At 51.4% G+C, this 12,480-nt stretch overlaps 1 protein-coding gene across 2 annotated transcripts in view; it reads left to right on the top strand.

The window, feature by feature from the left end:
• PAXIP1 (PAX interacting protein 1) overlaps window positions 1–5,361 on the top strand; it is a 46,031-nt gene extending 40,670 nt beyond the window's left edge. The window contains exons 17-21 of one of the 2 annotated variants that reach the window (XM_079149259.1): window positions 1,862–1,962; window positions 3,285–3,419; window positions 3,494–3,569; window positions 3,649–3,728; window positions 4,107–4,890. In XM_079149259.1, the coding sequence (XP_079005385.1) occupies window positions 1,862–1,962; window positions 3,285–3,419; window positions 3,494–3,569; window positions 3,649–3,728; window positions 4,107–4,121 (407 nt within the window). In that variant the 3' untranslated portion in view covers window positions 4,122–4,890. The other variant, XM_079149260.1, reaches the window with a different exon arrangement.
• The last annotated feature ends 7,119 nt before the right edge of the window (window positions 5,362–12,480 follow it).

Below are 12,480 nucleotides of genomic sequence, written 5' to 3' on the forward strand. Positions count from 1 at the left end.
TGATACACACACACACACACACACACACACACGATAGAATATTACTCAGCTTTAAAGAAAAATGAAATTCTGGCCTTTGCTGGTAAATGGATGGAGTTAGAGAATATCATGCTAAATGAAATAAACCAAACCCAAAAAACCAAAGGCCAAATGTTTCTCTGATATGTGGAAGCTAATTCATAATAAGAGGGATAGGGAAGAATAGAGTTATTTTAGGTAGAGGGGGGTGAAGGGAGGGGAAAGGGTATGGGGTAGGAATGATGGTAGAGTGAAACAGACATTATAACCTCATGTGCATGTATGACTGCATGGCCGATGTGATCTTGCAAATGTACCATCAGAAAAATGAGAGATTATGTATGATCTATCAAAATGTATAAATTTCTACTGTCACGTACAATTAGTTAGAACAAATAAAAAATTAATCTAAAAAATTACGTGTTTTAGCAACAGTCCTCTGTCAGGTAGGTCTTTTACAGACATTTTCTCCCACTCTGTGGCTTTTCGTCTCATCGTCTTGACAATGCATTTTGCAGAATAGATGTGTTTAATTGTAGTGAAGTCCAGCTTGTGAACTCTGCTTCCGTGGATCATGCCTTTGGTGTAGTATCAGAAAGTCTTTGTTGAACCCAAGGTCATCTACGTTTTCTCCTAGACTGTCTGCCTGGCGTGGATTTTCACAGGGTGTGAGGTCTGTGTCCAGACTCACTTTCTTGCACTGGCTATTGGTTGTGCAGTGGTGGAACACCTCAGGATCAGCAGACGGTCCATGAGTAGGGAATACTTTTTACATTTGTGAAACATTGGTTTTTTTTTCTTTTTTTCTAAACTGGGGATTGAACCCAGGGATGCCTTACCACTGAGCTGCATCCCCAGCCCTTTTTATTTTTTATTTTTGAGGTAGGGTCTTGCTGAATTGCTAAAGCTGGCCTCAGACTTGCCGTCCTCCTTCCTCAGCCTCTCTGGGATTACAGGCATGCACCATCCTGCATGACTGGCAGTATTTAAGAAAAGAGAAGATGCACCAGAAATAACACAGGGCCCACAGATCCTAAAACGTGTGTCATCTGGCCAACGCCAGTTTGCTCAGCCTCATCTCTTGCCTTTGGTGAATGTTTGCTCAAGTCGAGCTGTCCATCACGCGCTGTGGTGGGTAGGCAGTGCAGGAGAAAGCTTTTCTGAATACAGGACACAGTCATAAGAAGACTGGACATTGTGTGTACTTTAACTTTGGCACATTGGGAAGGTGTTAAAATAATAACTGAAAGCCAGGCTATTAAAAGCCTCAGAAGTTTTCAAAGTTGATGGCTGCCCATTTTGTGTGTGCGTGTGTGTGCAAGCATGCACGCATACACTGAGGACTGTGTGCTTTACACTTTCACATCCTTAAAGGGCATGTTTTGGCAAGCCAGTACAGTGTGATACGCCCACCTAATTGATGATCGGCTGATGGCCCCTGATGTTCTGCAAGGCCTTTCTGTGTTGGCAGTGTGCACAGTTGGACGTGGTGGTCACTGAGGCTGGCCCTCTAGGCGGCGACTCTCCACCACGGGTCTGGGCTGGGAGAGGGGTCCAGCCCCCAGAACCGGGTGTGACTGCAGCGGAGGGCGAGGCAGGCGGCCAGCCCTCAGAGGGTCCCTGTGTTGGGCAGTTTTCTTCAAAGGAGTTGACACAGCTGCTTATTCAGAGAAAGACCATCTGCTCTTTTCTGTCCGGCTGTTTTTGGGGAAGGTAATGAGGAGGCGCGGTGCCCAGTGTCCGTAGGGGCCGAGGGGTACCAGTGACGACTACCCCGCCGGGGACCCGGCCCCGCCGCGCCGCAGCCCCTGACTGCTCAGGTGCATGCACTTCTGTTTTCCAGATGAACAGAACTACATCCTTCGAGATGCTGAGGCCGAAGTCCTTTTCTCTTTCAGTTTGGAGGAGTCCCTAAAACGAGCGCACGTCTCCCCGCTCTTTAAGGTACACTGGGAGGAGCGCACACTGCACACTGGCCGCCTGCAGCTGACGTGCGGGCGGGCCTCTCCTGGCTGCCCGCCCGGGGCCTCCCCAGGACGCTGCCGTGCCGGGTCAGCCCTCCGGGGACATGCAGGATGCCCCTGAGGAACTGCTCCTCACCATGGCCTCTTAAAAACTGGTACCAAATCTACTTGGTGGGTTTATTAGAGATGCCATGTTCTGAGGACGTGTTCATAAATAATTCAGGTGGTAACAGATATTTAAGTTCATTTTTCTGCTTTTAACAAATCTTTGGAGGACATCGCTTATATCCTTCTCAATAAATGTGTATTCAGCTGGAGAAAGTGCCTGAAAGGATTAATTGAAAGTTGCATAAATAATTCAGAACTAAAGATTTTTAAATATTTGTTAGATAGGAGACTTAAAACAGTTGGGAAATTTTTTTTAATCAAAGAGCTAAGTAAATCAATGAAGATAATCTGCTCTTTGAACTTCTTAAGGAGCCAGCTTAGGAATTAGAAATGGTTTGGAATATGGAGTTAGGATGCATCCATGCTTTATACTTAAAGTAGTCCACTTTTTCTACACGTTTGTTTGGCTTTTTTTCCTAAGAGCAGTTGAAAACAAAATAGTATTTTGTGGTATACATACAATAAGCTTGCTAGAAAATTAAGTCAGGCATCAATATTATTTCTGACTGTAGTTGAGTCCAAATAATAAAGAGAAAATAAAGACAAGGAGAAGATTGCAGGCCCGAAGTGCTGCTGCCAGTCTGTTGCTCGGCAGGTTACAGGGGATGTGGTTTGGGATTTCATAGAAATTGTGAGCCAGGTACGGTGGTGTGGTGGTGCCTCCTGTCTCCCCAGCTCCTTGGGAGGCTGAGGCAGGAGGATGCAAGTTCAAGCCCATCCCAGGCGACTTAATGAGATCCTGTCTCAAAAAGTAAAAAGAGCTGGGATGTAGGTTGGAGGTGGTGCACCCCTGGGTTCAGTCAGTCCCCAGTGTGTTGTGAAACATACTTACAATAGTCTTGCCATTCACCGAGCCCTCCCTTTCTTTTAGGAACTTAAGCCCTCCCTTTCTTTTAGGAACTTTTGATTATTATAGGTCATATTTCACATGGAAAAGTGCATAATTGTTCTCAAACTGACATACCTGGGTTTTTGTAGTGCCCCTGTTTATTGGGGCAGTATAATTTAATTTCAGGAAATTCCATGTTTTGTCAAAATCTCATTTTTCATAGAGTAGAGTCTATGAAAAATTATATACTCCAAAAATTGAAAGCATTCAAAAAAATGGTATGTATATTTTCTTTTTACTTTAAGGCAAAATATTTTTATATCACACCTGGAATCTGCCCAAGCCTTTCAACTATGAAAGCAATTGTGGAATGTGCTGGAGGAAAAGTCCTGTCTAAGCAGCCGTCCTTCCGGAAGCTCATGGAGCACAAGCAGAACAAGGTGAGTGCGGGGGCTGCCGACCGAGGCTGTCGTGGTGGGCGCTGTCCTCTGACGAGCTGCGCCTCCTTCCGCAGAGCCTGTCAGAGATCATCTTGATATCCTGTGAAAATGACCTTCACTTGTGTGGGGAGTACTTCGCCCGTGGAATAGGTAGGCCTTCTGTTCTGCTGGGTGGTGTTGGCCGGGTTCGGGGCGTGCGCTGACCCTAACCTTGGTTCTGCTTCCGCAGAGGTGCACAACGCCGAGTTCGTCCTCACCGGAGTGCTCACGCAGACCCTGGACTATGAGTCATATCCTTTTGAAAGAGAGGTGTGTGGGCACGGGCGCCTGCACCTGGCTTTCGCTGCCGTTGGGGTGCCTGCTTTGCGGATCACCGAGGTCATTTTCAGGCCAGGCCCTGCGAACCAGAAAGGACTGTGCTGTCTGGTTTGGGTAGGGTTCGAGTATCTGGCAGTGGACAAAATAGAAATAACTGCAGAAATACAGTCTCTTAGGTGTGTTTTTTTTTTTAGTGACTCTCTGAGTGCAGTGGTGCGCCAGCGTTGACGGGCCATCCTCACGTGGGATTTGTTTCAGACGGGAGTCCTTAAGCCATGGAGGCCAGGATGAGGCCCGTCCCAAGTCCTTCCTGTGCCCCTCCTTTGTCCACTGATTGCACTGATCGCACATTTGCTGTTGCCCTGACAGATCGTAGGAATATAGTATCATAGAACTTTAAGGTCATAACACTGCAGCCCCTGTGGGCGCTGTCGGGAGAAAGGCACTTTAAGAGGGATTTTGCCTCGGCTCCAGAAGCCAGTGCGGGGTGCCGTGCAGCCTGTTGGTTGGAGTGCCGCTTGGCTCAGAGAGCCCCTCCTCATTAGCACAGGTGAGGTGCACGCTGTCTTCTGGAAGGCACAGCGGGAGTTCCTGAGGGCCGTGAGAGACCTGTTCACTCTGTAGACATGCTGTGAGCATTGAGCTGTTATGAATGTCCTCTTGTGTCTTTTTAAAAACGTAAATGAGTGATTTGTGGGTGTTATCTCAGGGCCTTTTGGATACCTAGAGCCTGAATGTTGCCTGAGAAATGTTGCCACAGTGTGTATTCAGGACTGCAGGCACTCGGGAACACAGGTGAATCAGGTTTGGGGTCAGGCGTGGGAAACGTGGGCCCCTTAGGGACACACACGGGTTATTTTAGTTAAAAGGAGACTCCAGCTGCTACTGAGCCAGGTTGGCATCCGTGGGCAGGCTGAGCAAGCTCCAGTGCTGGCTTCAGCCAGAGCCCACCTATCTGGCCGAGTGAACCCCGTGCCTGTGTGTCAGGGCCTACGGTCCCTGTGGCTGGGACATGCAGCAAGGCCAGCTGGTTTGAGTGGGTAAGGAAAGTGCCTTAGCATTCTTACAGGCACCTAGCGCTGCTTGACTCGCGTCGAAGGTCTCTGTTTATTATCACTCTTTTGCTTGTCTCTGAAAGTTGTTTTCCTCAACGAGCCCACGTATAAATTTAACTGATGACCTGGCCTGCTGCAAACCGGAGCCCAGGGCCCGGGCCGGCTGCCGGCGTGGCGCCCAGCAGGGCTTCCTTCAGATGTGCTTGTTTTCCAGCTGCTTCCTTAGGAACAAGACGAAGAAGCCGGAAAACAAGTGTATTGCATATGCTGCATCTTTTTAAGATGTGTGATTTTATTCTGAGGAAACATAAATTATGTTTTGTACTATATGACTTTATGAGCCCACATTAGGTTTTATGATTCATTTACCAGGTTTTTAAATGTTTTCACAAAACCATATGGAACTTCAGCTACAAAAATAAAGTGATGTAAATAAAGACCTTACTATCTAAATTATGGATGTTAAAGATTTGAAATGTTTTGTACTGCGATTATTTTTATTTCTTATACTCTTTTCTTTTATATTGATATCTTGCCAACATTTTAAATAAATGTACTTTTGAACTTCACTTAGAATCCAGTGACCCTTTGTTGTTCCACATTTTTGTGTAACTTACGCAAGTTGCATCCCACTGGATGCATTTGGAGTAATTTCAAGGTAAAATGTTGACTAGCAAGTTTTCTCCCCGAGAAGTTATCTCTGGTAGGCTGCGCTTCTTCACCAGGTGGTGAGTGTTGGGCCCCTGCCACCCTCCAGCTGTCACCAGGCACAGCTCTGTGCTCAGAGCCACACGGTTCTGCCTCTGTTCGGACCACACTGCAGCACCTGCCCGACTGGGTGTGGTGGAGGGTAGGATGGAGCAGTGGCATGGCGCTCAGGTCACGGTGGCGCTCCTGTCCAGATGTGCAGAACTGCTCTCCTGCACTTGCTCACCAGATGTGCTCCTGAAACCCTGAGCTGGCTTCCGTGACAGTCCCCAGGATTCGTGATCTGCTCGAGGGTTATTCTCCAACCACACAGTCTCTCCAGTTTAATTCAACGACACGGTTCAGAGGGAGCACACTCTTATTTAAAAAGTGTTAACGCAGAATGAGCTCCAGCCCTGCCCAGGGCTCCAGCCTGGGCCCCTGCGGGCTGTGTGCAATCATTTCTGCAGATGGAAGGAGACAGCTCAGTTTCAATTCTCAAGTAAGGAGCGACATTGACGTCAGGTGCCAGCTTCCCACTGACCCTTGAATTGTGGTGGGTTTGTGGTGGCCTGATCCACGTGGGGTACCTCCAGGTCTTATTAAGTATGACTGATGTGTGTTGCCGTCAGCAGAGGTGTCACCCGAGCAGTTTGTGTGTCCTTGCAGCAGCCTGCTGGCGTGTACCTGGTGTCTACTCCGAGCGCCTACGTGGTGTCCAAGCACCTGGAGCTGCTTATCCAGAGCTGGCCCCTCCTGTCCCTCAGGCGGAGTCCACTGCTGTGGCACACTTTAGAGTCTGTAGAACCCTGGCAGTGCAGGGGAGTTTCGTAGACGGAGATTGTTCCCGTTCGTGACATAGTCTGCGTGTGTGTGTCCTATGGCTTAGACACCGGAAGAAGCTGGGTGTGCCTGGGCTTGCAGGCCCTCTGGGCGGAGCCCGTGCTTCTGGCATCTGCGGAGGTGACGGCGTCTGTTGACCAGCTCACGAGCGTGTCTGGCTGGTCAGCCCTCTGTGTTCTAGAGCTCCAGGGCCGCCTGCAGTCAGCCGCCTGTCCTACACAACTGTCAGCACTGTTGGTTGGAAGGAGTTACACAAGGACTCCCAGGATAAGGGCTTTCCAGTACACACTTGCTAGGAAGATGGATTAGGTTAGAAAAAGTATAAGGAAGCCTTTCGTTTCACCTTGCTATTACACTTGGCTCAATATCATCTAATAGATAATGTGAGCCACATATGAAATTAAATTTTGGTAGCCACAGTAGTTTATGATTTTAAAATGATTAACCAGCATATCCAAAATATTCTTTTTTTTGGGGGGGGGGGTGCTGGGGATCGAACCCAGGGCCTTGTGCTTGCAAGGCAAGCACTCTACCAACTGAGCTATCTCCCCAGCCCCCCAAAATATTCTTTAAACTATAAGTAATCGGTATTTTTTTAAAACTATTGAGATATTTTTACACTTTGAATTCCAAGACTTTAAAATCCAGGTTGTATTTTATGCTTAGAATACATCTTAATTGTTTAATTCTCACTGGAAATACTTGATGTATATTTAGATTTCATACCATTTACAGTTGGAAAGGTAGAATTATACAACCAAGTTTTTCAACAATGGAATTAATGTCCGTTTTAAATTAATATCAGTATTAAATAAAATTTAAAATTTCTCACTTGCACCAGGCAGGTGTCTCGTGTCCAGTGAACAGACGTAGCTGGTCGTGTTGGAGCGGATATCTAACTGGGCTGTTACTCTGACTTACCTGTTAGTTGCAATTCAGGGTAGAGGGGTACGGAGGGCTGCTGAAGGAGACGCTCCACCCAGAGCCTTCCCAGGATGCTGCTTTGTGTGCAAGGGTTGACTTCCCCTGTGGCATGCTAGGTCGCAAAAGGTGCGCCCGCCCCGTGGGTGCTGGTATCGTGCGGAAGGACCAGCATCCCCGCTCTGGGAGACCACAGGCTCATCAGGAAACGTCGGACACACCTGTCTTGATCCTGCAGGTGTTGGCAACCCGAGAAGCATTTGAGTTGCAGTAGCTTGCAGAAGTCTGGATTTCCTCTCGCTGTCCCATCAGAAGAGGACGGAGGTTGGGGAAAGACGGTTGATCCTCTGCTCTGAGCTCGGGTGCTGCCCAGTTCCCAGGAAGCTCTCACGTCTTTTGCAATGTCAAAGAGAAGTGTGGACCAAGATCTGAGTTTGTAGGAAGTGTGCTCCCACCGAACCTGAGCCTCAGCCTGACCCTGCTCTTCCTGCCCCACCCCCCACACCTCTGTCTCTTCCCATGGCAGGTCCGTCTCCGTGCTGTAGGTAGGACCATCCTTGCTGCTTCCTCCTTCTGCTCTTCTGCTCGTCCCAGCTGCAGAGCGACCTGGGGCTGCCTTCCCACCGTCTCCGACTGGGCTCCTGTCCTCCTTGGTTTTAGCCAGGTTGATGGTCTCCCTGCCGAGTTGCCTCTGTACTGTTACAGAGCAGTTTTCCTGACAAGATTCTGCTTGTCACAGGCCTGATAAAAAGAAGAGAACCCAAATTTTCCCGCCACTCACTTGGAATCACTTGCTGCTGCCGAAGCTCACCAGACACATCACGACCGCCCGACCTCACCTGCTGGTCCTCTGCGGAGACCTCCGCTCCTCCCTGGCAGGCATGCCTGTGCGCTAGCCCTTGTGAGACCTTCCCTGAGCTTTGAAACATTCCCGTTCCGCCTGTCCTGTGCCCTCTCTGATACAGTGTGCTCGTTTGTTTTCAGTCTGTTCCTTCCCTGCGTTGATGAAGCCCCGGAAGCAGAATCAGACCCTCCTCACCTCTCTATCTGTGGTAGGTAGGCAGAATAAAGCCCCTGAGGTGTCTGTGCCCCTCCACAGAACCTGTGGCTGCTGTTACCTCTGCAGGTGGGATTAGGGTTAAGGACCCCAAGATGGGGACTTTGGCCTGGATTATTCGGGGGGCACCCAGGCCAATCATAGGAGTCCTTAAAAGTGAACAGGGAGGGTAGAGAAGTGAGGTGGAGAGGTGTGAGAGGACGCTGCCCGGGAAGGTGCCCCACCTCCAGGAGTGGGGTCAGCCCTGGGTCCAGCCAGCCAGGAAGTGCAGTCTTCTCCCTTCAAATGCAAGTGACCAGCTTCTGCCTGCTGCCTGAGCAGAAAGAGTGTTCTCCCCTGGGGCCTCCAGAAAGGATGCAGCCAGTGGTCACCCTGGTTCCCGTCCGCAGAGACCCCCGCCCGGCTCCTGAGCGCAGAGCTGTCAGGTGATGGGTCTACGCTGTTTGAATCCAGGCCCCAATCTGGCAGTTTGTTCCAGCAGCAGGAGAAAGCAGAGTGTGGCACCGGTACACGTCTGCTCAGTGTGTCGAGCTACAGTCATGGCACAATGAGCCGTTGCGAGTCTGGGGAGAGACTCATTTGGAAGCAGACGGGGGAGGGGGGAAGGCAGGGAGGTGAGCCTCACGTTAGTCACCTTGTGACTGGGGAAGAACCCTTGTTGTGCCCTTGGGGGAGCCAGAGCCGCGGTGCTGATGGCAACACAGCTTGGTAACTGCAGTGGAGAACTTGGTGGTGACAGGTGCTTATGCTAAGTCCATCCTGCAGGAGCTGTCGCATCGGCCCTGGGTACCTTTAAGCAGATGATGGGAGACACCAGTGGACGGGCTAGAGGGGTGGGACAGAGCTGCCGGCCCAGGGAAAGGCTCGCATCCTCAGCAAATGGCGGACAGGTATCATGGCTGCCTGCCTCCAGAAAGCGCAGAGTGCTGAAATCCAGTGTGAGTAGAGGTGGGTGAACTCTGAGCTAACGAGGCCGGCACCCGGCCAAGGGCTGGGCACGCACCAGGCCCCTGAGAGCAGGTGCGTTGCGCAGCATCACTGGAGGAGGGCGGAGCTCAGGTCTGCTCAGAGAAGGGACAGCGCTTCCCCAGGCGAATCCAAAGGGCCACAGGCCTGGGGTGGCAGCATGCTGGCGCTGCCTGCCTCGGGCCCACAGCACTCCGCTCCAGGCTGACCGGGAGCCTGGCACTGACCGCAGAGAAGGCCACACGGAGGCGGGTATGATGAGCACCAGCAAGCAAGCCTTGCGGGGCTTGCGCCGACCCCCCGAAGGCTCCTGCTCAAGGAAAGCGTCTGCAGTCCTGCGGCCCGTGAGCTGCACCACAGCATCCCTGGAACAGCAGTAGCCATGCCCCGGGAGCCCCATGGACACGTGCGGGGCAGGACAGTTGGGAGGTCCCCAGAAGCCTTATTCCCAGAGAACTGTCACTGCCCTGGCCGCCAGCTCCATAACTGTCCTCCAGTGAGGGGAGTCCTGGCCCCAGTCACAGGTGGAGGAGGTGACCGCCTCACACCTCCCAGCCCCAGGTCACGGGTGGAGGAGGTGGCCGCTTCACACCACTGCCACCTAGCAGGGGACGCCACCCAGGACAGATGAGCTGTGGTCAGTGAAACTTGAAGGGTCTCAGAGGGAGATGTCCTTGTGGGCTCCGGGAAGTTCCGACCCTTCCAGGCAGCAGCGTGCCTTCAGGACGCGGTGACGGCCCCTGGCCTCTGGCCCCTTACAGGAACTGCAGCTGTTCTTTGCTCAGCCCTGCTCCCATTCTGTAAACCGGTACTCCAGACCTCCGTTCTCAAGCTCTAAGGCCGATCCTTTTTGTTTTCACCAGCAGTTTCAATTGAGGATGTGGAAACAGCCCTGGCTGGCTGTTTGGGGAGCAGGCCTGGGCGGCGGGGGGGCATTGGGCCGCCGTCTGGCAGTGCGCTAGACAGATGTGCCCTGGGTCGCAGAGTGCAGAGGGGGTGGCCCTTCAGAGCTGCAGGCAGAGGCGAGCACTCGAGTGGGCGTTCCTGTCCCCTTCCAGGTCCTGGAGACTCGGCTCTCCACTCCTGCAGCCGGAGCCATGCGTTCCCAGGGTCAGCCCGGCCTGGCTTCTGAGGCGCTGGGCTTGGCAATGCCTTGTTCCTGATGCCCTAAGATGGCCACAGGGCCTGCAAGCTGGGTGCAGGGCTGGACACACGGGGTCAGCAGCACAGAGCCGACCAGTTTGTTCAAAATGCAAGTGTTTTCTCCAAGGAAAAATAGTGGGGTATGTTTTGGTTGAAAAGAAGAAATGAAAATTTAACAGTTATGATTTACAGATTTTGTTTCCATGTCAGAAAACCAACTTCAGAATTACTGATACTGGCCCAATCTATATATTGAGAATAATAAAGTTAGGGATTTTGCAGGTTTGCTTTATTTTATGTTTTCAAATTCACACCATCCTCCCCTCTCTCTCTGCCCTGTTTATACTAAGAGCCTGTTTCAGGACTAGGATGGAGGAAAGAGGAGTGATAATACTTTTTGTTAGTGCTTTATGTACGTAGTAGTTGGTTCATACTAACCCACTCATACTGCAAGGAGCCCAGTGTCAGTGTTCCCTCCTGTCCTCCCCCCCCCCCCACTCTGCCAGGCTTCCTTTCACTCATCTATTTATTGATATTTGATGGGTGCTCTCTACCTGTGCATAAAGGTGAGTTCCCTGTGGGTTATATATGCACAGAACATGGTTTCCTGAGAATTCACTCTGCATCGCCTCCTCTCCACTCTGCCTCTCAGTCTCCTTCCGCATCACTGGGCTTCCCTCTATCTTTGTTACCCTCTCCTTCTCTCCCCTTTTATTTTTTTTACTCTAGCTTCCACATATAAGAGAAGACATTTGCCCTTTGAGTTTCTGAGTTCGATTTATTTTATTTAGCACGATGTTCTCCATTTACATCCCTTGACCAGCAAATGCCATGATTTCATTCCTTTTCACGGCTGAGTCGAACTCCATTGTGTACCTACACCACAATTCCTTAATCGTCCATGTATTGACGGGCACCTAGGTCGCTCCGTGACTCGGCTATTGTGAATCGTGCCTCTGTGAGCACGGAGGTGGCTGTGGTGCGTAGCGTGCCGATTTTAGGTCGACGCAGGGAGTGGGTAGCGGGTCTTGTGGCGGTTCCCTCCCTGGTTTGGAAGGGCCCGCCACACTGCTCTGACCGTACACGTGAGCCGTTCTACAGGCCCCGCACATTGAGGTGGCAGCACTCAGTCCTCCCTGCCCTGCATTTCCCAATAGTCCCGGTGGTCTGAATGCTCTTCTCTTGCAGTTTCCCTGTCATCGGTGAACTTTGTTCTGGGGTGGAACCTGGGCCCCCACATGCCAGGCCAGTGCTCTGCAGTGCCAGCCTGAACTGTGTTGGCGTGTGGAGTACTTCAGTTCTATTTCGGCTTGCTCCTGTCCTCGCTGCTTCCTCAGAGAGCTCGTGGGTGATCGCCGTCCTCATCGTCATCGGCTGTCACCGTCTGGGACTCCGGGTGCTCCAGTGCAGAGATGCTCACATCCCTGGACCACTGTCTAGAGCCATGGTGTGTTCATTCCTCTGTCACCTCTGTGCACAGAAAAGCATCTGAACTTGACAGTCTGCCTGTATGTAGTAAGAAATGGAGTTATCTGAGTTTGACACAAGAGTTCTGAGCTTAAGAACCGGTTACAGGATGGCACCGTTCCTAGCTGAACCCCAGTGACTCTCAGTTGTACGACTTTTCCTTTGACAGCCTGTAAAAACCAGCGCACTTGCTTCAGAGACAAGGGCGGCGTTCTTGGAATAACGGAGGTGGGGTTGGGAGACGGTGGTGGTGTGCGTGCGCATCCCAGGTGGTTGTGTCCTGGAGTCTCCCCGCAGGTGGAAAAGCCCCAGGTAGGATCCCTGACGAGAGGCACGGGTTGCCTGTCCTGGAGAAGAGCACTGGAGAGGAGCACAGAGCGACCTGCAGCCGGCGGGCGGCCCTCTCAGAGGTGGTGCTCCCGGGCTTCAAGTTCTGCTGCCCGCCCTGTGCTAGGCAGTGGCCGTGCAGCTGTTTACATTCGAATGAGTTAAAATCAGATGAAGTTTGAAATGCGGTCATGCTGCAGTCACAGCTCTGCAGGGTCCGGCCCCTGAGCCTGCTGGGCCTCTGCAGGCAGAGGGGTTTGGGCATGGGGCAAGGTGC

The sequence above is a fragment of the Sciurus vulgaris genome, assembly GCF_902686455.1.
Source record: "Sciurus vulgaris genome assembly, chromosome: 8".
Lineage (NCBI taxonomy): Eukaryota > Metazoa > Chordata > Mammalia > Rodentia > Sciuridae > Sciurus > Sciurus vulgaris.